General features: G+C 34.0%; 2 protein-coding genes across 5 annotated transcripts; one reads left to right on the forward strand and one right to left on the reverse strand.

Annotated features, from left to right (window-relative positions):
• Nucleotides 1-400: 400 nt before the first annotated feature.
• LOC145903969 (2-(3-amino-3-carboxypropyl)histidine synthase subunit 2-like) lies at nucleotides 401-6,862 on the forward strand. 4 transcript variants are annotated; one of them, XM_082992171.1, is made up of 10 exons: nucleotides 401-555; nucleotides 1,250-1,380; nucleotides 1,766-1,974; nucleotides 2,256-2,446; nucleotides 2,626-2,816; nucleotides 3,204-3,402; nucleotides 4,041-4,224; nucleotides 4,853-5,043; nucleotides 5,406-5,566; nucleotides 6,070-6,862. In XM_082992171.1, the coding sequence occupies exons 1-8, from the start codon at nucleotides 427-429 to the stop codon at nucleotides 4,969-4,971; spliced, it is 1,353 nt and encodes a 450-aa protein (XP_082848297.1). In that variant the 5' UTR covers nucleotides 401-426; the 3' UTR covers nucleotides 4,972-5,043; nucleotides 5,406-5,566; nucleotides 6,070-6,862. The 4 variants fall into 4 exon arrangements, with proteins under 4 accessions (XP_082848297.1, XP_082848319.1, XP_082848311.1 ...); XM_082992193.1 differs by having other exon boundaries at nucleotides 5,406-5,562; XM_082992185.1 differs by having other exon boundaries at nucleotides 5,445-5,566.
• Nucleotides 6,863-7,440: 578 nt separating this feature from the next.
• Nucleotides 7,441-26,649, reverse strand: LOC145916483 (uncharacterized). Its single transcript, XM_083002809.1, has 22 exons — nucleotides 26,552-26,649; nucleotides 25,673-25,986; nucleotides 25,374-25,447; nucleotides 24,439-24,591; nucleotides 23,244-23,405; nucleotides 21,305-21,466; nucleotides 19,518-19,679; nucleotides 17,672-17,833; nucleotides 15,833-15,994; nucleotides 13,846-14,007; nucleotides 13,682-13,787; nucleotides 11,849-13,506; nucleotides 11,594-11,755; nucleotides 11,230-11,406; nucleotides 9,705-9,854; nucleotides 9,534-9,644; nucleotides 9,323-9,420; nucleotides 9,072-9,245; nucleotides 8,770-9,013; nucleotides 8,673-8,703; nucleotides 8,275-8,358; nucleotides 7,441-8,148 (listed from the first exon to the last, which is right to left on the reverse strand). The coding sequence occupies exons 2-22, from the start codon at nucleotides 25,971-25,973 to the stop codon at nucleotides 8,135-8,137; spliced, it is 4,509 nt and encodes a 1,502-aa protein (XP_082858935.1). The 5' UTR covers nucleotides 25,974-25,986; nucleotides 26,552-26,649; the 3' UTR covers nucleotides 7,441-8,134.
• Nucleotides 26,650-26,892: the final 243 nt, after the last annotated feature.

Consider the following 26,892-nt stretch of genomic DNA (forward strand, 5'->3'; position numbering starts at 1 on the left):
CTTCTCCGCTATTAAATGGAGATGCGAATGCAAACAATATTGCAGCTTTCAGTTTACTGTTATTTTGCGCAATAACATTCGATGTAAATCATCAATAAATATTAGGAATAAATGCGCACTGACAAAATCATCCTGGTAGCTAGACCTGGGTTAACACGATACAGATATATTTGCTTGTGACTGTGCAAATACAACACGGGCCTAGGTATTTGATGCAACTTTTATTTACAACATCATTTGGTGTTGTTAGATTTAATAAAGAGTAGATAAAAAAAACAGAAATGTTCGCTGGGCAAAGTTTCAATGATTGCATTTTTATCAAAGCAATAATTATTTTTAATGTGAAATAGGGAAAGTACCCATACAAAAATGCATGTCAGAATGGTCTCAAACTTCGCAACGATTGTGCACACAAAAAAGTGGAAGATGACTTCGGCTTTTAGTTCAAACGACGTTGAAGTACTTTCCCGTGGTGTAGAAGTAGATGAAGCCGCACCACTTGCAACGTCTTTGTGGGAAATGTATGAGATTTCACGCTGCGCAAAATATATCAAGGTTTGATTGTGAAACTGCAACTTGTGGAACGCACTGACGCATAAACCATAAAGTATTGTCTCCGAGCAACTACTGAAATTGAAAATTTTGTCACACAGAGAGTTCATCTTAATTAAAATATACAGAAAGACATCACTATCCCTTATCCTAATCCAAACCCTGACCACCAACCCTAACTCACTGAATACCCAAACTTTCCCAACCTGTTGTATTTAGAGGAACCTTTTATTGCATTAAGGTGCTGTCTCATTAGGTACTGTCAAGCATGGTGGTGATTTAAAATAGCATAAGTATTTTCAATCAAAAAAAAAACTTTTTGTCTTTTCTGATGAAGGCCAGATTGGAATTTTTGTTTTTGCACGGAGGATTTTGTTTCAGCAAACGTTAATTGTGCAGACAATCGCAACGTTTTTCCGTATGTTAATACATTAGCTAATTAATATTGCATGGATTATTGGTAAATTTTCACTAAAGTGCACTGAGGATTTAGCGTGACATTTTTCCAGTCTGGTATGAAGGCACTGTTGAGATTTTTTGTTAAAAATTTTTTAACAAAGACTTTTGGAAGTTTTCTCTCACCTAATCATATTTTAGTATTCTAATTCTTCTTTAGATTCGATCAAACCCTGTTATAATCAGCTGTAAATTCTTTTCGTATTAACAATCTCTTGCATTTTATACACATGTTTTGCAGGAAAACGAATGTTTGAAAGTTGCCCTTCAGTTTCCTGACTACATGTTAGGAGATGCTGCAAAAGTTGCCACACAACTACAAGACAATACAGATGCTGATGTTTACGTACTGGCTGATACTTCATATGGAAGGTAATGGGTTACATGCTAGGAGATGCTGCAAAAGCATAATAATGGGGATGTATTGACGTTGCAAGTATTTTACTTTGTTTCCATATTTGAAACACTGTAATATTATGCACATTATTTCAACTATTTCACAAAAATATGTTTTTTTTATTTATGCTTGCAAAAAATTGAACCACTTAAAATGAGACAAATGCTATGATATCGAAGGGTAGTATTGCAATAAACTAACTGGAATATGTTAGAAATTAAAGGAAAATCACACAACTTCATGCTATGAGAACATGTCTTTTTGCAACATAGCTTTCATATAACGACAATAGCAGCACGGGAAAAGCAGTGGTTATAATGGTATGATTGGTAACATATACAAATCACCAATTTTTTATAGTTATGATGTTGATGAAGTGGCAGCTCAGCATATTAACAGTGACCTCATAATCCACTATGGCAAAGCTTCTGTGTTGGCCAACACAAAAACTCCAACCTTGTATGTATTTGGGAGAGGCAATCTTAATGTGGATCATGTGGCTGATGCATTCTCAAAGTGTTTTGTCAAAGTAATTTTACTTTCTGCTGTGTCATATCTCAAGTCATTAGGTGAGCTATGTACAATTTGTTATCGCTTTTGTTTTTGATGCTAGTAGCCCCAAACAACTTGATATGCCACACAATTTGTCATAATTTCAGTATTTTTTTATCTTCCTTAATGGATCTGGTATTTAATGAGAATAAAATGGACAAAAAGTAAACCACTAACATTTAGTTATTGTAGTTGCATTAATAATTATTGTAGCTACGTCACTATGTGGACTGTAACAGCCGTAATATTGATTTTACATTGAAAATTTGTCAATTGCTTTGCTTTGTTTTCATTACAGAAGAATTGTTTAGCAAACTGAGCACAGAATACACCAATTTGTGCACAGCAAAGTTGAAGATTCCTCAACCACCAAAGTCCACCTCACCATCTGACAAAATTGATGAGGATTTTTGTACAAACTCCTGTCCTGATTGTACATGTGCTATCAAAAATCCCTCAAAGTCAACACAAGAAACAACTGACCAATCAGTAATGGTTATTTAGTATCATCCTTTGGTTAGAAGTATAAATCACCAACAAAAAAAGCAACATAAAAGATGCAATATTAAAGGTGTACTTAAAAGGAAATGAAGCCTATTTTGTGCCTCTGGCTTTCTGTTGGTTTACCTTTCAAATTTTAGATTGAAATTTTACTTTGTACTCCATAGGTCTTCGAGTTTCAATCATTCAAAATCTCATTGAAGGAAGGTTTTGGTGTCGATGAATATTCACTCTTCTTTGTCGGAAGTGAAAAGAGTGAAATGTTGCGCAACTTCCAACTTCAACATCCAAATTGCCAGGGTTTTGTCTACAATCCCAATTCACTTGAATGCAACACGCTCTCCACCACAACCAACAAGTAATGTGTGGATATTTTATCAATGACACAGATTTGGCTTGGCGCTTTTTGTGTACTTTTAAGTTTCCAAAAACCCTTTTTAAGATGAATTTCAATTTTTTAAGGTTCATGACAGTTACCGCATAGTTTTTTTTTCAGTTCTTGTGTAAAAGTAACAAAATTATGTGTTAGTATACTTCTGGTATATAGCCCTGGGTACCAGGACATCTGATGTTGTAAAAATAGTTAGTATCTTTATAACAAATGGCATTTACACATTAGTAATTTAATTGTAGGTGTTAATGATTTGTCCTTGGCTTCAAGTCAATAAAATGCTTTGTGGTTTGGGTGATTTATCATGAAACCTGTGTATAGTTACTAAAAATGAAAATTTTTTATACATTCCAGGTTTTTGATGAAGCGTTATTTCATCACAGAGAAAATGAAAGATTCACAAACTGTTGGGATTCTTGTCGGTGCGATGGGCATGGCTGGGTTTCGAGAGATCATCAAACACCTCAAAGAAATACTAAAGAAATCTGGCAAGAAAACGTACACCTTCGTTGTCGGAAAACTTAACCCACAAAAACTTGCCAACTTTCCTGAAGTGAGTAAGATATTTTGACATGTCTTGTGCTGATATTGTGATGTATTAGATCTTGTTTAAAACCACTGATATCTGGAGGGGGAAAAGGGAAAAATGGGAAAATTTGGCTCTGAAAAAGTAACAAATACTTATTAAGGTAATGGTTTGACGGCACATGGAAAAAGTCATTTCCCGCTCCCCCAAATGTTTTTCTGTGGACGCCCATGTTTAAATCATATGTGATTGTAATTCATTGAAGGCTTTTGTGGTTGTAATTTGAACTGTAACCCCAAAAAATAACAACACATACTAAATCTTTGATACCAGGTTAAAAATTGTTGAATGCCAAAGAAGCCACAATCAAACTTACTTATTAAAAGTAAAACTTGTCAATTTCAAACATTTTGACCACCCCACACTAGAATATGTTTACTGCTGCTTGCTACTTACATGTTTTGTATTCTTAGTTAACCTAAAGCTAAACAGTATGATAATTAAAGGAAAACCAAGAGATTATTTTATTGTGTCTTAAACCTAAACCCACCTCACCGTTTTGCCACTGTACCACCATTGGGCATACTCCCCACTTTAAGAACCCCTACCAAAACCTTAGCTTGCTGACATGTAGCCAGTATTTTTCAATAACCTACTTGTTATAGATTGATATATTTGTGATGGTGGCATGTCCTGACGAAAGCAACGTTGACGCACGAGACTTCTTGTCGCTAGTTTCCGGAAAATTAAGGTCGACTTCCGTGGAAATACCGGAAACCTCATCGGATGACAGACAAGTGGACACGATAAGGGAAAAGGCTCTTAGTGTATTCCATCCTTTTTCATCAGGTAAAAGTTAGTGGTTAGATCAACTCGCAAGTCTGTGTTGTCATCTGCTAAGCGACATTCGCGTGAAGTTTACTTTTCAACAAACAGCACTCCCCCACCTTTTCTATACAGTGCTCGGTTGCCATTTTGCTTCAAACAATAATAAAGGTCAGTAACATGCTCGTACCGAAGTGACTTTAATCCAGCTTGGCTGCAATGTCATTATGTCCTTTGATTGATATACGATAGCTGAGAACGCCAATTGAAGGCCTTCGTAGTGCGGAAATCCTGCAATGGTATACGAGAGCATGCAACGCTTCTACTGTAAAATGATCTGATGTATTTGTTTTTAATATATTGCTAACGTCACAACCTGTATTGCATTCTACCCTGTTGTGGTCGAAATAACAGGCCATAACCTCTGAGTTCAAAATCCGTGCCTGTCACTCCTTTGTTGAATGTTATGGTTACAGATTTTGTTAAATGACAGATTCATAAACAATATAGCCCATATGACTGCTTGGAAATTCATTAGCAAATACAGAGAAGTTATATGGGCCATTATATTTGTCTAAAAGATTTTCCCCACCTTCCCTGGTTTACAAATTTGCAAACAATGGTTGACAATTAATTAAATATTTTTTCGCAGCACAATTTTACTCCGACCGAACTTGGCAGGGACTCGAACAAAAACTAGGCGAGACGCCTGTCGGTGACGCCAAAGAGGGGCGGAGCGGTCTGCCGATGACGTATACCCACGAACTGTAACGTCACCTTGCTTCTTGTTTAGAGGTTGTTTTGGATTGTTGAAGCATGATATCGCGGATTAACCTACGTCACGTATGACTTTTAAGTTTTGGCTTTTTTCAAATTTTGGCATGAGCTTACGTAGAAATATAAACTGCCATACTGCCATTTTTGCTGCCAGGCATACTTATTAATCAGAATTGTTCTTCTGGCACTCAAGTTTCTAGTGTTTATTTGAAACTGACGTTTCGTCTGCCATCCGACGAGACTTCCTCAGGGTTATGTTTGCAATATTGCATCACGAAACGTCGGTTTCAAATAAACACTGGAAACTTGAGTGCCAGAAGAACAATTCTGATTAATAAACTGCCATTTTTTTCAACTTTCTTTACATGGATACGGTATAATAATGATTCAACTTGTCAATAGAAAAATAAGGTAAATCGTGTTTTCAGTGAGAAATCACAGGGCCATGTACAACTGTTTTCATCCAGACGCGAGGCTCGAAGAGTAGCGCACGACTGTTGTCGCTAGGCACAATTACCCCCCACTCGCAAGCTATCAAACGTCCAAAAAGACTTGTTTGCTGGACAGAATACCAGGGTTTGGGCTGTAGGTAAATTAAATATACGCAAATTATTTAACGTGCCGTATCAGTCTTAAATGTCTACGAACTGAATTCTCTTGATTTGGCACTCTTTTAAGAAGACTGACTTTTGTATTCAAAAATGCACACTAGCTTTCGCGAGTACCTCTCGCTTCATCAGGTGTAAATAAACACAATGCGATACAACAAGCAAGCGCAAGATGGTCAAAAAAGGGCACTGCATGTGAAACGATAAACTGCCGTTAGTTGGCGTCGTCGTGTTGCGGCATCGTTCCTGCGGCATCGTCGTGTTGATAATGACTCAAGAACCCCCAATCTCTGTTGAGACCATCTTTGATGGCGTTGAAGCGATTAATATGGCGTTGTACGGCCGTTTTTTTTTAGTACAAAAGTCAGTCTTCTTAAAAGAGAGCCAAATCAAGAAAATTTAGTTCGTGAATATACGCAGTGATTGCCTGCAAGTTCAACAGTAGGCTACTAGCAGGTTTTAATGAGCGACTCGTTTTTTTCAGACCGCAGATTGCATGTAGCACTCTGTGAAGACTGCGTGTCAACAAAATGCATTGTGGGAGATTCGCGGATACGGCCAAGCCGAAAGTCATATTTCACATACAAATTCCTCTCCTAATGTAGCCGTAAATACCTCGTGAACCGTTACAATGCCAATTCTGCCCATGCTAGAGACAAGTTTGATTTTTACTCCAGGTCTGAAGACCTTGACGTATGACAATACTCAAAGCTATCTTTATTTGCATATTATCCACATGTTTCTGTCATCATTGTTATATATGTGTGTGTCATCCTTGCGCAACATGAATTGGCGGTAAATAATTGTAAATTGTTTGAATGCAAAAAAAAACTCAAGCTATTCTTCACGCGAGAAGTTATAACCTGACAAGTTTTATTAAAATGTATGGAGTTAATTGTAAATTAGGCGTAGGGAATTTTAACTATTGTTTGTTCGCGTACGATTTCAGACCACAACGTAAGCAATTGGATACTACCATCTCCATCGCATTTGAGAATAAATGTTTGTTCCATGCAGACGTTTGAAACGAAACAATCGCCTCGTGCGTGTAAATGACGTACGTGCAGTAGCTGACAACTACCCGGAAAGCATCTTCCGCCGTGGGGGGACTGTTAGCATCGACTTCATATCGTTAACTGGTTATTTATGGCGACATTAGTGACTGCAATTAACACGAATGCAATTCATTTTTTGTAGATTGCTTTTGGAGTTAATCATATCCACCCGTAAGTCTTGTTATTTTCTTTGTCGTTTTGATTTCGATTAAAAGGTTGCACAATCAGTACGTTTTTGTAACGATTTTGTAGCTACCAAGCTACAGCCGTTGAGTTCTGCAATATGTTCAATTGCGTGTGTGTGTTAAGCAAACCCTGTGTTAACATTGGGACTGGTAAGTGCCTGTTCATGCTATACCGTAAATTGCTTCTTCGGCTCTGGGCTGCCTGTGTTTGCAGTATAGTGCTTGGAACATTCAATATGATTACATTCTGTACTTATAGACGCAAACCTTGTAACGTAATAACTGTTTGGATTCACAAGGCTCAACAGAATACGCATATTTTAATCGGAAGGAACGACTGAGAGTATTGTAGGTAGCAGGAAGCCGTGTATTTTGATCCGGGGAAATATTTGCCGTAAAAATTGAGTTCGCCTACAGCTTCCATCGTTGCAGTTTTAAGTTGCTCGGCAATTTGTTTTCAAAAAGTTAATACGGCAGTGTTTTTTTTCACGTGATAGACGTCGGTGTATTATGAATAAATAGGACATTTTTTTTATTATTGCCATTGCAACTTACAAGTGAAAACATTTGCTTTTTCAGAAATGTAACTTGCCAAGGAATTTACTAAGCAAAGCAAACATTTTTTTATTGAAAAGCCATATGGTTGCCAAACCAATAAAACATATAGGTATGTGCTATATACACACATAACAAATTAGTTTTAAACCCAACAAAAACAGTATAAATTCAATTGATTTTCGTCATCCAAAAATCAACACAAATTGCGAAGACAAATTAAACACCGACGGCGACGAGGGATCAGGAAAACCATACTTGGTTAAAAAAAACAATAACATGTTATTGGAAAGACTACAAGGTGACAATAAACTTTAAAAAAAACTATCTGTGAAGATATAGATTATAAAATGACAGTACATTTTAGACAAATTGCATAAAAAATACAGATAACTCATGAATACTTGCATAACTTGGTGCATAAAAGTTTACTGATGTGAAACTAAAACAACATGTTCACAATGAAATATTCTGCAACATAAACAAGGCACTTGGTTATATATCCCAACAGTAGGAAAGCTTGGAAAAAAAATTGCATGTAAAGTATAAACAGTACGTTCTGCAAAAGTAAGACAACCTTAAAGGCAAAACAAAGCAAACAAAAAGTTTCATCAGTGTGTACACCAGGTAACAAAAAGAGTAAGAAGAAAATTCTGAGGGCGATAAAAACAAACTGTATTAAAAGCATAGTTTCTTTGATAGAATTGTCATTGCACTATCGTTGGTCTCCAAGTGCAGAAGATAAAACAAAAGCTTAACTTGTAGAGCCTGTTGGTAAACAAATATTGTTTTTTATTAGTGTCAAATCAATTACAAAACTAACAGAAAATGGCCTTTCCATTCAAAGCGGTGGAAAATGATTTTACTTTAAATTTTATTGACAAAGGTTTGCACCTGTTAAAGGATCGGATACAGTTTTTGTCACATCACGACCTGCTGTGTTGACAGTGGAAATGGGACAATTTTCAAATGAATTTTCTGTATTTTGCAAGAAATACTGATTTAGTTTCATCAGATGTTATTTGCTACTTGCTCATAAAATATACACCAATGCAAAATGTTAGAAAAAAAAAAACTTTTTCGGCTACCAACTAACAAAAGTTGTGTTCAGTTCAAAAATCAGAACTCCCAATTCAAATACTTATTGCAGGTCTTGTTTACTTGTATGTGCTTTTAATGAATGTTTAACATACACCAAAAACTCAAAGCCACAATACAGGCCTTCATGTATGAAAGATTTTTACCACAGAAGTACAAGTTATCAAGAAATGTATGTGTTTCAATCAACTTACTAATCGTGGGCTGTGGTTCCTTCTCTTCATCCTATAAAAATAACACATATGCTTAAACTTGATGCAACATGTTCGCAATTATATTTACACCACATACAAAAATATTTTTCACAAACGACTCCTCATATATCTTTTTTGTTTCCCATGTAATATCAGCTTGAAACTGAAATTTTGTTAAAGGGCACAGAATCGGTTCATGTTCTTCATCACTTTGTTCAAGGACATATTGCTTTTGCTTGCACCGTAATTGAAAAATGTCTTCTATTGATTGAGATTCTGGGAGACATTTGACCCCAGGTGGACATGTGGAGATTGCTAATGATATGTTTTTATATTTTGACCTGACAGCAAATAAAAGGGCTTTATGTAAATGCTAAAAGCCGAACATGTATTAGTTACTTGATTTTCACTGAATCTTCCAGAAGCATTTCCATATCATTTTTGTGTTCCCTTTTATGTTCACTAAGTTCAAAAACTAAAGCCCGAGACTTTGGTTTTTGATTTAAATATTTGTATGGCATCAGCAAGTAGACAAACATAATTTTTCTTTTAAAATTCCCAAACATTCCAAACCTGAATATATGCATATAAGGTTACCAGTTTGCCTATAAAGTGTACTAAGTTAAGTTCTCATGAGAAACATGTCTTGCCATGAAAAATGTGACACAGCAAACTGGTGACTTCTCTGCTGTTGGTGGGGTATGGTGTCAACTAATTTCCATTCCAAACCATTTTTACTTTGCTTAATCTGAAATGCAATTCAGTATTTCATAGTTTTTCTGAAATCATATTTACTCTTTTTCATGCCCCCAAAGATAACATACTTCTTTACCAAGGAGGTTATATATTTCAAAATTTTACCATAATTTTTTCAGGGGTTTTTGAATAGTAGCAGGTTGGCAAAGTTATCAAAATGTCCTTGTTAAACTTTGTGTGGCTTGGCTGACATTTCAACATGGGTGAAATCAACATCTGCAAGGACAAAATTACTAATTACAAACACATCAAACAGTGCTAACAAAAATGGCTGACCGGATTTTTTCCATAACAAGCAGTAAGTTGGATCAGTGTAGGTTTGTCTAGGGAGCCATTAGGAAATTCAATGATACAACCAAGAATGGAAAGTGTGCCACCGGTTGGTTCAATAATTGAAGAAACATGTTCGATTGATACACTGCCATCCTTAAAATGTGAATACAAAAAAATCTGAATTCATCATGCATTCGTTAAAATAATTGCAATAACCCTGTTTACATGGCCAAGTTGACTTGATGCTCAAGTTAGCTTATAACGGGGTTATGTCATTTTAAAATAAGATGTACAAAAACGGCGAATTTGTATGGGGGTTTGGGTCAGCCTAAATTAAGCTGGTTCCAGACTGACAGGCTGTAAGTGCAGACACATCACTAAATTAACAATCAATACTTCTGATATAAGCAAGCAGATATAAGTTGTTGGCAAATAGATTACCATAGTATAGTTTTTTGAACCATTATATATCCTTGATTATAAAAAAAGCAATGTAAGTTTACTTTGGCAGATATAATGCCCAAATGATGATTTCACTAGAAAACCAACTTCAACATTGTCTTTTTTAATTGCAAAAAGAAATAAAAGACTGAATTTTCTTGTGATATATAGGGTTAAGCAACAACACCATTCTGTAAGCATTTGGTTAGAGTTTAAGTGAAAATTGTATGTTTACTTATATTAATTGTCTGTCTCTACAGAGTCATTTTTTAGGAAAAGCTGTCCTAATCCATAAAAATTAGTGTTCAAAAAGAGTGGATGGAATAGTTTCATAGCAACCTAATGTTGAATAATTAAAAAGTAATTTTGAGACCAAATGAGCTCTTTAGACAACATAAACTTGTGTTATGGTGTTCTTTTCATATTTGCTTTATTCTGCAATAAACAGATTCTTTTTACTCTCATTAAAGATACTGCATTACCATATTTGCGTGTTAAATGCTTGATTGTTGTTCACATGAAACTTACATGATTAACATGCAGTGAAAATGAAAAAAAAACAGCCAGTATGCATTGACCTGATCTGATATTGCACATCTGTCAGCAAAAAAAAAACAGTATACAGATGTGAAAAGCAAAAAATCAGGTTTGCCATGAAAGTTTCGTCAATTAAAAGTTACCATAAAATATTTCGTTATGCATTGTATGAATTCACAAATGCAGAATTCATTTGATAGGGTTCAGTTATCAGTGTCTTCTTGATTCGCACCAAAATGGTGGTAAGAACAGAGGTATAGCAAATTAAACAAATCAGCTGTGCTTCTTTGAAAGCCAATTAAGGAAACAATGGCATTCAGTGACGAAACAACAGCAATTGTTTATGCTTTCCACTAAATAGTATTACAGCTTTTACAACAACTGTATCAAGGGTAATTTTATTGGTTTAGCAAAAAGCGACGTATGTGATCATCAACTTTAACCTGTTTCACGGGCCTCACACAGAGCCCTCAGGCCTCGTGTTTGAGATCCCTGATCTAAACCATCATGTTCAAGAAACTTATTGCAATATTTGTGCACTAGGACTTACCCTGTGTTGGAGTTTTTTGATCTGTTGTTCAATAATATTTTTTCCAACATTAGAAACTTTCCATGTGTTCACTGCAAGGCCAACTTGTTCATACTTTTCAATGTTATATAGGGAATCAGCTATATACTTTGCTCCATCATCGCCAATATCATTGTGTGCAAGATTAATACAGTTCATCTAAATTCAAAAACCACAATTTTACTTCTATCATATAGGTTAAACTGTAAACCACAAAAGCAACAAGTTTGCATTGTCTTGTCCAAGCTCATACAACACTTATAAATAGCTTGAAAAAATACCACAGATTAATATTAGATGTGCCCAATGGCTTTTATTATGATCATAAAATATTTTCTAAAATTACCAAATAAAATCTTTTCATAACTGCTGAGGAAATGAAACTGGCCCCTTTTGATGTTAAGCCACAACTCTCTAGTTCAAGGATGTCAAACATATTCATGCAGGTTGCTAAAACTTTTGCACCACTGTCACCCAGGTTGTTGCCATTGAGATTCAATTTCCCCACCTAAAATTACACTCAACTTTACTTCTGTGCAACAATTTTTTGTGTAAATACAGAAAATAAACATGATTTTGGACTAAATGCCCAAACACTTACCGGGTTAGCTCTATACTGCAGCACATAGGCCAGATTGTCTAGGTCACAGACGGAAAGTGATGAGTAATTGAGATCTAACACACTGGAAAGTGATGAGTAACTGAGATCTAACACACTGGGAAGTGATGAGTAACTGAGATCTAACACACTGGGAAGTGATGAGGAAAGAGATGTTGTGATTTCTGCAACATTTGCATCATGGGCCCAGCAACAAACTTCCTTTATAGTTTCTTGGTTTGGTTCTTTGAGGCATGATTGAAAAAGTTCAGTAAGTAGCAACTTTTTTGCATGAAAATCTTTAAAATTAATTCTGAAAGTGGTTGATTCCAAACACTGGATGTCACCTAACAATTTATCATTACAAAATCCAAAGCACAGCCTGGTGAAGTAATTCCATCTACTGGTTGCAAGTTTTGAGTATTTGTTTTCAAACTCATCTAAAGGCATGATTATCATCATATATAAAGCAGCAAAAAACTTTTGCCAAATATCATGTGAGAATCGCCAATGTTGACGTGAATCATAATCTTCATGTTCTCCCAAAAACTTGTCAACTGTGCATTTATCAAGTTTGGCATGTCCCAAGTCATCCAGAGAAAAGTATTCCTTTTCATTTTCAATCCCTGTCCAGGCAAGTTCTGCCAAGTTGTACAGCATGATGGCTGTATCTTCATCAGAATGGAGTTGCAAATTCTGGACTAAAATTGCAGCAAGCATTGGTGAAAGCGACATATTTTTGACATAACTGCCATAATGCATTGAGCAGTAAAGCAACAAAATGTTGTTGCATGGTACTTGCCAGCATCCTAACAAGGAAGGGTTTTGTTTTAAAATCCCCCATATTGACTCATATCTTGCCCCACATATTTGCTGTTCAAGTTCTTCTTGTGAACTGGGAAGCAAACCTACTAATTCAACAACAAATCTTGATTGGTATAACTGTAAAAGTTTGTGGAATGGATCAGGTGTTATTGCAAAAATCTTTCTGGAAATTGGAAGTAACTTTCCTTCCAACAAATGACTTAGATAAACTTCTGGTTTGTTCTTCGAATCCAATAAAGGAATGGATTCAACTTCCTTTTTTAGAAGATCAACTGCTTTTCCAACTCCATCAAAAACAACAAGAACACCCGGATCAGTTTTAATTACTCCAAGTATGTCTGCTTTTTCTTCGGGTGTGTATGTTTGGTCAGGCAACAATGTACAAAGAAGAAACTGAAGAAATGTCATCTCCACATTAAAATCAATTTTGCTGACATCAACATAAAAGAAAAAGGACACATTTTCAAACAAGTTATGTGTGGTCAATGTTTTTATTAAAGCTGTTTTTCCAATTCCTTGTTGGCCAACAACAAAAGTCATATTTCCATGATTTTGTGCATGTTCTTCAGTTTTTGCTTGGTCAAACATGAACTTGTTGAATATAGATTTCTTTAGTGCTTTTCTCTTTGCTTTTACATACATCTTGGTAGGAGGGATGGTATCATACTTTGTTTCTCTTTTATGAGAAAATGGAAACTTAAACAAATTTGCATGCATGTTGTGAATCAAGGAAACTTCGGCTGGTGTTATGGGACATTTTAATAAAAGTGAAAGTGATGACTGCTCCTGGGCAATTTGTAGAACCTTTCCTTCCAACAAGGACTTTAGTTGATCACCTAATATTTTTTAAAATCAATTATGTGTTTAAGTCTTCGTATACTAAGTCAAAAAGACATCAACTTCGCAAACAGTTGACAGTTGACTGTTTACATGTATTTGCATCGCAGTTACAAAATGTGAAATAACAATGATACTTTACTTTTTTAAAAGTGACAAAACAATTTTTCTTACAGTGTTTTTGATGTTGTGTGGGTATGGATTTCGATGGGGTGTTTTCACATATCAAAATGTCTGAATGCTGTTGTTTATTGGAAAGACCATGTTCCTTCGACAAAACCTTCAAAAATATAAAAGGTTTACAAACGTTCGAATAAACTTTCCATGTAAGTGCCCACAGTTCCCGGCAACATTGCCACTTTGTCTGATAGTTCATTAACAGCTTGAATAGTTAGATTGCATCCTTTCAGCTCCAATTCATCAATGTTGTGGATGCAATGTGCCAGTGCATGTCCACCCAAATTTCCAATATTGTTGTGGGAGAGGTTGAGTTTCTTCAGCTGATGGCAAAAAAATCTTTGCAATTATCACATTAGGTTATTTGATACAAATTAAAAAAACAATCCCGTTTTACAAAAATGTCCAACCAAAGTATGGAAGTTGGAACAAAAAAATAAACATGCTGGCAATACAAAATTAAATGGAAGCACACAATAGAATAAGAATTCTATGACACCCATAATGGCCCATTTCAGTAGTGGGATTCAACAAGTTTTAATGACCTAAATGAATCTGTTGTTAACAACCGAATGTGTGGACCTTTGATTTACTTTGAGCACTGTATTCCCGCGGTTAATATATGGTATACTGCGAGTGAGATAAATGGTATTAAAACATTTGTATCCCACCACTTGCCCATGTCATCAATCAGCAGTGATAAAAATGTGAGAGAACCAAAAAAATGACATAAAAATGTTTTTATACTTTTTGGCAATAAATCTTTTTAAACAGTCTACTCGTTACAAAGTTAGTCCTACATACCGATAAAATATCATAAAAAGATTATGCAAACATTCTAAAAAGAAAACTGTTTTGGCCCAAGTTATAATGGGTCAGTGTGGAGATGTAATAAAAGCTTTTTTTCATAAAATCCACTGAAACCATGACATAAAACGTACTATAAACATTAGTATGGAAAATATTCAAAATTGTGGACTCATGAAATGCTACTGCAAGTTTGATGTTACAAGTTGATGTCAAAAACCTAAAGTTAAAATTTGATGTTGCAATCACTGCTTTCATAAAAGCAAACAATATAATAGGCTCTTTGCTATACTACTATCAAATCTAATTCAAAACTAACAAATATTTTAAAGGCATGATAGTTGCAGAACATTCGATGAAAAATTGGTGCATGAGAAGCATAACGTTGGCCACCCCTGATATATAAACAAACTTTGAGAAAAACAACTTGCAAGAAAAAAGATATGTGAATTTTTTGTTAAAGTTATGAAAAATTAGCAAGAAACTTGATAAAGTGTAGACTCTAATTTAATCATGTATTCAATTCCAGAAATGGGGAGAAGAGGTTTGTTAAACAACTAACCAAATATTTAGAAGTTGGCTTACAGCAACCATCTTCACATTAACATATATCTTTTTTCTAAATAAACAATTAAAATAGAGACCAAGATATCATGTTGCACACAAAAGGATGTCATGAACTAGAGAAGGTTAAAAACACTGCTCAACAGAAAATGAAAAATTCTTTGTATTTTCCAGATACGTTGAGCCCAGACAAAACAAAGAAGTTAGATAGTTTGTAAAATGCCAACTAGGTAACCATTTGTGATTAAATAATTTTACTCATGAGAAACATTTGAATTGAATATTTCTTTTGGGCTCTTGCCTATTACCCACTGCAAAAATATTTTGGGACTGTGGTTCAATTTTCTAGCAATATGTACCAGGGTTAGCCAACCTATGGCATATTGTATCACTACAAGCAACACACTATACCCTTTAGATAATAAAAAACCATGCCTCGTCATGACAAAAATATTAAATTCACTGATTTCCAGAAGAAAATTATAAAATAAATACATATCACTACTAGCTAAAACTGGAAATCCTGAAATTTTTTTCAAATCTTATCTAAACTTAAAATTCAAAGGCATGATAGTTGTGGCACATCTGAAAAGTGGGGAAATAATAGTGTCTGAGAAGCATAAGGTTGGTCACCCCTGATATATAGAAAAACTTTGAGCTTGTCAGCACAAAACCTGGCAACAAAAAAAGTTCTGTGAATTCCTTAAAAGGCTTTGAAATAATACATGCATGAACATATAGAATATAATACAATTAAAATACAAACAGTGATCTTACAGGTTTTGGCAACTTTGCAATTTCATGTAATAGACAATCAACAAAAAAGCCTGCTAGATTGCATCCTTCCAGTTCCAACTCTTCAATGTTGTGGATGCACTTTGTCAGTGCATCTAAACCCCAATCTCCAATATAGTTGTGCGAGAGGTTGAGCTTTTTCAGCTAAAACCAAAAATATGTTACAATTATTACATTAGATTTTCAAATTAAAATGTCGGAGAACTAAAAAATAACATATAAAACAAATATATTTAGCGTTTAGACGATGAACATTTTGAAGCATCTACTCAATACACCGTTAGTCCTACATACTGGACAAAAAAATTAAATCCGAAAAGATTATGCAAAAACCTAAAAACAAAACTGTTGTGGCACAAGTTATAATGGATCAGTGGTGATAAAATGAAGAACTTTTGTCAGAAAATCCACTGAACCCATAACATCAAATGTACTATAACCATTAGTACAGACAATATTTAAAATTATGGAATCATGAAATCCTACTGCGATGTCCAAAATTTACAAGTTAAATTTGATGTTACAGTCACTGCTTTCATAACAGCCAACAATATAAGCACAACAAAGCAGAATAAATTCAATTATCAAGGATGGTAAAAAATATGTAATTAATACAGGGTGGTTGATGTAATTACTGCGAACCAAATGACTTCAATATGATAGCTGTGATGAACAAGTAAAACCTGCACAGTGGGGCGATTCTGCCTTGTCATGAAAGGCTTAAAACACTACTTGGCTACTATAAGGGTAATGAGTCTTTTAATCCTGTTCTTAAACTTGGCATCACTGTGGTTTTATCAGAAAACAACTCGACAAAAACTTAACCAGTTTCACTATGATCAGATTGCTTGGCAGTTGTAGTGTAATGGTTGTCCAATTAAATGGAGTGAGTTTAGTCACAATGAGAATCCGTTGAAACAAACAGGGCCAAACTGATCATTACACATTTTGACAGTGATTCAACTTTATGTTGTTGGTATTGCAGAGGACAAAGATTTTTTAATGTAATGTCAAGAAGAGGTTTGTTAAACAACCAATAACATATTTAGAAGTTGGCCATACAGATACAGCAACCATTCTCACATAAACATATGTATTTTTTCTAAATAAACGACTAAAAGAGAGACCAAACTAGTATGTTGCACACAAAAGGATGTCATGAACTAGAGAAGGTTAAAATCAATGCTGAACAGAAAATGAAAAATTTTTTGTATTTTCCAGATACGTTGAGCCCAGACAAAACACAAAAGTTAATAGTTTGTAAAATGCCAACTAGGTAACCATTTGTAATTAAATAATTTTACTCATGAGGAACATTTGAATTGAATATTCCTTTTGGGCTCTTGCCTATTACCAACTGCAAAAATATGTTGCGACTGTGGTTCAATTTTCATAATATATACCAGGGATAGCCAACCTATGGCATATTGTATCACTACAAGGAACACACTATACCCCGTAGATAATAAAAAACCATGCCTCGTCATGACAAAAATATTAAATTCACTGATTTCCAGAAGAAAATTATAAAATAAATACATATCACTTATAGCTAAAACTGGGAATCCTGACATTTTTTTCAAATCTTATCTAAACTTAAAATTCAAAGGCATGATAATTGTGGCACATCTGAAAAGTGGGGAAATAATAGTGTATGAGAAGCATAAGGTTGGTCACCCCTGATATATAAACAAACTTCGAGCTTGTCAGCACAAAACCTTGCAACAAAAAAAGTTATGTGAATTCTTTAAAAGGCTTTGAAATAATACATGCATGAACATTTAGAATATCATACAATTAAAATACAAACAGTGATCTTACAGGTTTTGGCAACTTTGCAATTTCATGTAATAGATCATCAACATCAAAGCCTGCTAGGTCACATCCTTCCAGTTCCAACTCTTCAATGTTGTGGATGCACTTTGTCAGTGAACCTACACCCCAATGTCCAATATTGTTGTGCGAGAGGTTGAGCTTTTTCAGCTAAAACCAAAAATATGTTACAAATATTACATTAGATTTTTCAAATTAAAATGTCGGAGAACTAAAAAATAACATAAAAAACAAATATATTTAGTGTTTAGACGATGAACATTTTAAAGAATCTACTCAATACACCGTTAGTCCTGCATACTGGACAAAAAAAATTTAAATCCGAAAAGATTATGCAAAAATCCTAAAAAGAAAACTGTTGTGGCCCAAGTTATAATGGATCAGTGTGGTGATTAAATGAAGAACTTTTGTCAGAAAATCCACTGAACCCATAACATAAAATTTACTATAACCATTAGTACAGACAATATTCAAAATTATGGAATCATGAAATCCAACTGCGATGTCCAAAATTTACAAGTTAAATTTGATGTTACAGTCACTGCTTTCATAACAGCCAACAATATAAGCACAACAAAGCAGAATAAATTCAATTATCAAGGATGGTAAAAGATATGTAATTAATATAGGGTGAATGATGGAATTACTGCGAACCAAATGACTTCAATATGATAGCTGTGATGAACAAGTAAAACCTGCACAGTGGGGTGATTCTGCCTTGTCATGCAAAAGCTTAAAACACTACTTGGCTACTATAAGGGTAATAAGTCTTTTAATCCTGTTCTTAAACTTGGCATCACTGTGGTTTTATCAGAAAACCACACGACAAAAACTTAACCAGTTTCACTATGATCAGATTGCTTGGCAGTTGTAGTGTAATGGTTGTCCAATTAAATGGAGTGAGTTTAGTCACAATGAGAATCCGTTGAAACAAACAGGGCCAAACTGATCATTACACATTTTGACAGTGATTCAACTTTATGTTGTTGGTATTGAAGAGGACAAAGATTTTTTGATGTAATGTTGAGAAGAGCTTTGTTAAACAACCAATAACATATTTAGAAGTTGGCCATACAGATACAGCAACCATTCTCACATAAACATATGTATTTTTTCTAAATAAACGACTAAAAGAGAGACCAAACTAGTATGTTGCACACAAAAGGATGTCATGAACTAGAGAAGGTTAAAATCAATGCTGAACAGAAAATGAAAAATTCTTTGTATTTTCCAGATACGCTGAGCCCAGACAAAACACAAAAGTTAATAGTTTGTAAAATGCCAACTAGGTAACCATTTGTAATTAAATAATTTTACTCATGAGGAACATTTGAATTGAATATTCCTTTTGGGCTCTTGCCTATTACCAACTGCAAAAATATTTTGCGACTGTGGTTCAATTTTCATAATATATACCAGGGATAGCCAACCTATGGCATATTGTATCACTACAAGGAACACACTATACCCCGTAGATAATAAAAAACCATGCCTCGTCATGACAAAAATATTAAATTCACTGATTTCCAGAAGAAAATTATAAAATAAATACATATCACTTATAGCTAAAACTGGGAATCCTGACATTTTTTTCAAATCTTATCTAAACTTAAAATTCAAAGGCATGATAATTGTGGCACATCTGAAAAGTGGGGAAATAATAGTGTATGAGAAGCATAAGGTTGGTCACCCCTGATATATAAACAATCTTCGAGCTTCTTAGCACAAAACCTGGCAACAAAAAAAGTTATGTGAATTCTTTAAAAGGCTTTGAAATAATACATGCATGAACATTTAGAATATCATACAATTAAAATACAAACAGTGATCTTACAGGTTTTGGCAACTTTGCAATTTCATGTAATAGATCATCAACATCAAAGCCTGCTAGATCGCATCCTTCCAGTTCCAACTCTTCAATGTTGTGGATGCACTTTGTCAGTGAACCTCCATCCCAATGTCCAATATTGCTGTGTGAGAGGTTGAGCTTTTTCAGCTAAAACCAAAAATATGTTACAATTATTACATTAGATTTTTCAAATTAAAATGTCGGAGAACTAAAAAATAATATAAAAAACAAATATATTTAGTGTTTAGACAATGAACATTTTAAAGAATCTACTCAATACACCGTTAGTCCTACATACTGGACAAAAAAATTAAATCCGAAAAGATTATGCAAAAACCTAAAAACAAAACTGTTGTGGCACAAGTTATAATGGATCAGTGGTGATAAAATGAAGAACTTTTGTCAGAAAATCCACTGAACCCATAACATCAAATGTACTATAACCATTAGTACAGACAATAATTAAAAAAATGGAATCATGAAATCCTACTGCGATGTCCAAAATTTACAAGTTAAATTTGATGTTACATCACTGCTTTCATAACAGCCAACAATATAAGCACAACAAAGCAGAATAAATTCAATTATCAAGGATGGTAAAACATATGTAATTAATACAGGGTGAATGATGGAATTACTGCGAACCAAATGACTTCAATATGATAGCTGTGATGAACAAGTAAAACCTGCACAGTGGGGTGATTCTGCCTTGTCATGCAAAAGCTTAAAACACTACTTGGCTACTTTAAGGGTAATAAGTCTTTTAATCCTGTTCTTAAACTTGGCATCACTGTGGTTTTATCAGAAAACCACACGACAAAAACTTAACCAGTTTCACTATGATCAGATTGCTTGGCAGTTGTAGTGTAATGGTTGTCCAATTAAATGGAGTGAGTTTAGTCACAATGAGAATCCGTTGAAACAAACAAGGCCAAACTGATCATTACACATTTTGACAGTGATTCAACTTTATGTTGTTGGTATTGAAGAGGACAAAGATTTTTTAATGTAATGTCGAGAGGAGGTTTGTTAAACAACCAATAACATATGTAGAAGTTGTCCATACAGTTACAGCAACCATTCTCACATAAACATATGTATTTTTTCTAAATAAACGACTAAAAGAGAGACCAAAATATTATGTTGCACACAAAAGGATGTCATGAACCAGAAAAGGTTAAAAACACTGCTGAACAGATAATGAAAAATTCCTTGTATTTTCCAGATACAATGAGCCCAGAAAAAAACAACAAAGGTAAATAGTTTGTAAAATGCCAACTAGGTAATCAATAAAAACAAAATAATTTTATTCAACATTTGAATTGAATGTTTTTTTTGGACTCTTGCCTATTACCCACTGCAAAAATTTTTGGGACTGTTGTTCAATTTTCTAACAATATATACCAGGGTTAGCCAACCTATGGCATATTGTATCACTAGAAACAACACACTATACCCCTTAGATAATAAAAAACCATGCCCTGTCATGACAAAAAAATAAATTCACTGATTTTCACAAAAAAAATATAAAATAATCTTATCTAAACTTAAAATTCAAAGGCATGATAATTGTGGCACATCTGAAAAGTGGGGAAATAATAGTGTATGAGAAGCATAAGGTTGGTCACCCCTGATATATAAACAATCTTCGAGCTTCTTAGCACAAAACCTTGCAACAAAAAAAGTTATGTGAATTCTTTAAAAGGCTTTGAAATAATACATGCATGAACATTTAGAATATCATACAATTAAAATACAAACAGTTATCTTACAGGTTTTGACAACTTTGCAATTTCACGTAATAGAACATCAACACCATAGTCTGCTAGATTGCATCCTTCCAGTTCCAACTCTTCAATGTTGTGGATGCACTTAGGCAGTGCATATAAACCGCAATCTCCAATATTGTTGTGCGAGAGGTTGAGCTTTTTCAGCTAAAACCAAAAATATGTTACAAATATTACATTAGATTTTTCAAATTAAAATGTCGGAGAACTAAAAAATAACATAAAAAACAAATATATTTAGTGTTTAGACGATGAACATTTTAAAGAATCTACTCAATACACCGTTAGTCCTGCATACTGGACAAAGAAAATTTAAATCCGAAAAGATTATGCAAAAATCCTAAAAAGAAAACTGTTGTGGCCCAAGTTATAATGGATCAGTGTGGTGATTAAATGAAGAACTTTTGTCAGAAAATCCACTGAACCCATAACATAAAATTTACTATAACCATTAGTACAGACAATATTCAAAATTATGGAATCATGAAATCCAACTGCGATGTCCAAAATTTACAAGTTAAATTTGATGTTACAGTCACTGCTTTCATAACAGCCAACAATATAAGCACAACAAAGCAGAATAAATTCAATTATCAAGGATGGTAAAAGATATGTAATTAATACAGGGTGGTTGATGTAATTCCTGCAAACCAAATGACTTCAATATGATAGCTGTGATGAACAAGTAAAACCTGTGCAGTGGGGCGATTCTGCCTTGTCATGCAAAAGCTTAAAACACTACTTGGCTACTATAAGGGTAATAAGTCTTTTAATCCTGTTCTTAAACTTGGCATCACTGTGCTTTTATCAGAAAACCACACGACAAAAACTTAACCAGTTTCACTATGATCAGATTGCTTGGCAGTTGTAGTGTAATGGTTGTCCAATTAAATGGAGTGAGTTTAGTCACAATGAGAATCCGTTGAAACAAACAGGGCCAAACTGATCATTTCACATTTTGACAGTGATTCAACTTTATGTTGTTGGTATTGAAGAGGACAAAGATTTTTTAATGTAATGTCGAGAAGAGGTTTGTTAAACAACCAATAACATATTTAGAAGTTGTCCATACAGATACAGCAACCATTCTCACATAAACATATGTATTTTTTCTTAATAAACGATTAAAAGAGAGACCAAAATATTATGTTGGACACAAAAGGATGTCATCAACCAGAAAAGGTTAAAAACACAGCTGAACAGAATATAAAAAATTCCTTGTATTTTCCAGATACGTTGAGCCCAGAAAAAACAACAAAGATAAATAGTCTGTAAAATGCCAACTAGGTAATCAATAAAAACAAAATCATTTTATTCAACATTTGAATTGAATGTTTTTTTTGGACTCTTGCCTATTATCCAATGCAAAAATTCTTGGGACTGTGGTTTAATTTTCTAACAATATATACCAGGGTTTGCCAACTCACTATAAGCAACACACTATACCCCTTAGATAATAAAAAAAAACATGCCTTGTCATGACAAAAAAAAAATTCACCGATTTCCAGAAGAAAATTATAAAATAAATTCACATCACTTATAGCTAGAACTGGGAATTCTCAAAAAGAGCAGCATAAGGTTGGTCATCCCTGATAAAAAAACAAACTTTTCACAAATAAAAAGAGGTTGTCAGCACAAAACCTTGCAACAAAAAATGTTATGTTAATTCTTCATTAAAGCTATTAAGAATAAGAACAGAAATCGATGGAATGTGGATTTTCATTAAATTATGTATTAAATTCCAGCATTCCTATTGGTTGAATTCCTAAGAAAGAAACTGGAAGAAAAAATTGTATTTGTAATCTACAAGGCTTTGAAATAATACATGCCTGAACTTATTACTAGAAGTAAACACAAGCAGCATAGTCTGCAAATAAAGAACATTTAGATTATATTACAATCACACAACAAACAGTGAACTTACAGGTTTTGGCAACTTTGCAATTCCATGTGATAGATGAAAAAGATCAAAGTCTTTTAGGTTGCATCCTTCCAGCTCCAATTCTTCAATGTTGTGGATGCACCTTCGCAGTTCATATCCACCTTTATCTCCAATATTGTTGTGGGAGAGGTTGAGCTTTTTTAGCTGAAAGTAAAAATTCATTACAATGAAAGGTGGTGTGATTCAATTAAACTCAAATTTCACAAACACAAAAAACTGAACAACCAAAGTATCAAAGTTAAAACAATTAGTACAACATACAAAATATAATGACATGGCATATGGCACCCAATATTTTTTTTCTTTAAACCAGCAGTCAAAAAAATGTGACAAATCACCACTAATTATTTATACCTCTGCTATATCCAAATTATATGTTATAGACTTTGTTTAACATGCATTAAAAAGTATACTGGAAATATTCAGTTGTTGCGACAGTATGATGATTTTGCCATCATAAAAATAAAGTAATAAGAATAAACCACAACACTAGGAAAAATAACAGAAAATAATGCGTTTTGTGCATAATTAGTGGGGAGTGAAGTAAGGGATGCAGAGAAATGTAAAAACCAATTTTTTTTTTGGCAGAATTCTAAAAAATAAGTTCTTAGAGAAGAGTGTAAACAGTGTGTTTTTTAACCCCAAACACCAAATCATAGCAGTTATATTTTATCTCACTTCTTTGTGTAAACAGTGTGTTTGGAAATTTTGATTCACTTCTTTGCGTTGTTCAGTTATGATGAGACATAAATTGAACAACTGGAACTCTCACAGGAGTGCAAAATACATAAATTTTACTCAATGAAAAAGGGTTGTTCATAGCCAAGAAAGATCTATTATTATCAATCTTGCTTTACAGTTGTTCTTGCATGATAATAATAATTTCAACGGTAGTCGAGAATGCTTGGAACATAAACTAGTGGCGATGTAAAGGCCGTGTGGTAGGAAAAAGATTTAAAAATATTGTAAGTAAGAAATAAACCAACTGTTGGATGTCAGACAATTTGGTCAAAAATAAGAATCTGAGGTATTTTTTTTGTTTTTTAGGTTAATTAATTAGACTTCATCATTCACTGGATTCAATGTAAGAGAGCTGTAAAGATTTAATGACACCTGCAGGAGGTTTTTCTGCACTTGAAAATAAACATTATGTTTAATAAAAACAGATAATTCTTACTGGTTTTGGTAATCGAAAAATCTTTTCACACAGCTCCGTAACATCCTTCAGAGTTAGTCCACAGTTACTTAAATCAACTTCCTCAGTAAGGTTAGAAAAGTTGCTCAATGCTGCTTTTGAATTTATAGTTTTGTTGCTGGATGATTTAGGCTTCTGAAAAAAGGTGACACACATAATCTTATATCGGAATGCCTGGGGTAACAAGCCCCTGTCTCGTCCAAAAATCTTTTATGTAGCAACAAAATTATTTCTCTTAATCTTTCATAAAATAAATTTTGGATTTTTATCTATGATATATTGACTATTTAGGAGATAAACTATTGTAGCTGTGTAGAAGTGAAAGTAGTGGTATATTCCCAATGCAAAATCAGCAAAAAATTTTGTTTACAAGGTGAAAACCACCCCATTTGAAAAAAAAATTTGACAATGGTGCTTCTTAGTAGGGATGCATCGAAAATTCGGTTTACCGAATTTGTTTTGGACAAAACTATGATTTTTACAATTCAATTTTGGCTGAACATTCCAGCAAAATTATGCCAAAACTGAAAATGTTACAGCATGCATTGCTGATATGCAAGGTTTAGTATAGGTTAGAATCATTGTTTGAACTGTATAAATGTGTTCGATTTATTTGTTTATTGTCACAGAAATGATGAAAGTCAACTTTGCAGTTGGTATAACATTCGGGGTTATTCTTTAAGTGCCGATAAAAGAGTGGATGATAGGAGTACATTCCATCAAGTATATACATGTTTTGTTAATGGATACCAAAGTTTTTTCAGCTGAATTTACATGGCATAAAAAACTGCATTTTCGGTGCATCACTACTTTTCACCATAAATGCCTAAAAAAGTGAAATAAATCAGCAAAATTTATTTTTATAATAGTTCTAGGACGTTATAAATGTTTATCATCTTCAAATATAGCTTTTTTACCTGAAAGTATCCTTTTGACTTGGCATCCTTTTGATTTGAAATTGGCCTTTGTTTACTAAAATCTTTAGATAGCCCTAAAAATTTTCCAAATTAAACTTTTTCCAAGGAGTTATAATGTAACTACTAATAGATGGCAAAGCGTTTTTGATGGTTTATGAAATGAATTCTCTGGGATAGGAACTCTTTAAGAAGACTGGTTTATTTACACCTAAGAGTGCCAAACCAAAAGAATTCAGTTCGTAGACATAAGACTGATACAGCACATTTAATATTTTGATAGTCTATATAATAAGTAATACATTTTTTTTCCGCAGTTGGTTTGAAACTGGTTTTCTCCACTTTCATAAATGGATTCCTTGAAAGGGTGGTTGGTCCATCTGTTGAAGTCTTTTCAGGAAAACGCCTGTTAATGTAAACATTATACACTGGTTCCAATGTGAGAGATTCTTTTAAATGCTGGGTTTGTTCCTCTATGTCTGGTTGTGATGAAGTTTCCTTAAATCTCCTCTTTAAATTATCTTTAGATGCAAAATCAACAGAATGAGGTGTGGGACGAACAATTTTACTAGTTGTTGTAGTTTGTTGATCAGAATCATCCATTTTTCATATTAACCTGCAAAAATAAATATTTAAAAGTTGTAACACCATCTAGTTTGTAATGGTTACCATTATTAAGGATGCACCGAAAGTTTGGTTTGCCGAATTTATTCGGCCGAAACAAGGTTTTTGCAAATATTAATAGAAACATTTTTGCTGTATTCAATGCTGATATGCAAAGTCTAGAAAAGGTGAGAATCATTGTTTAAACTGTACGAATGTGTTTGTTTCATTTGTTTATTGTCACAGAAATGATGAAAATCAAGGTTATTCTTTAGGTGCCAATAAATGGCTGGATGCTGATAGGATTAGATCCAATGCAGTACATGTTTTGTTTAAATTTATTGTGTTTAGGGATACCAAAATTAGTTTCTGTATATTTGCCAAATTATTCCGAATATTCGGTGTTGGCGGAATATAAAAATAGCTGTTTCAGTGCATCACTAATCATTGTGTTCATATCCACACCAAACACTTGGGAACTTGGCCTAAACATAAAGAAATAGAAGCCACCAACACCAAAAACAATCTTATGAAATAAAAAACTGCGATTTCAGATTTGTTGGCAGATTCAGTCTAACCTCAGTTATTCATGTCCTAGTTTAAACGAAAGTACACACAGACCCACATTAACAATAAACCAGCTTTGTATAGAACTCTGGGTTTGAGTGAACAAAAAACTTGCTGTACGTGTACCCGCTTTCAAGGGCATTTTCTGTTCTGCGCAGCTTCGGGTAATTGCCTTCTTGGGCGAATACACCCACTGAACCATAACTTGCAACCTAGCAACTTGCCCTTCTGGAATCTTTTTTTATGTTTGTGTGGAATGCAGTTCTGACGTTTGTCGCGATTGCATCATCAGTATTAGTTGTTATTTTATGCGATTAATGGAGCTCGGTCAAAATAACAAAACGCTTCTCCG

Source organism: Ascidia mentula, chromosome 1, assembly GCF_947561715.1.
Source record: "Ascidia mentula chromosome 1, kaAscMent1.1, whole genome shotgun sequence".
NCBI classification, from domain to species: Eukaryota; Metazoa; Chordata; class Ascidiacea; order Phlebobranchia; family Ascidiidae; genus Ascidia; species Ascidia mentula.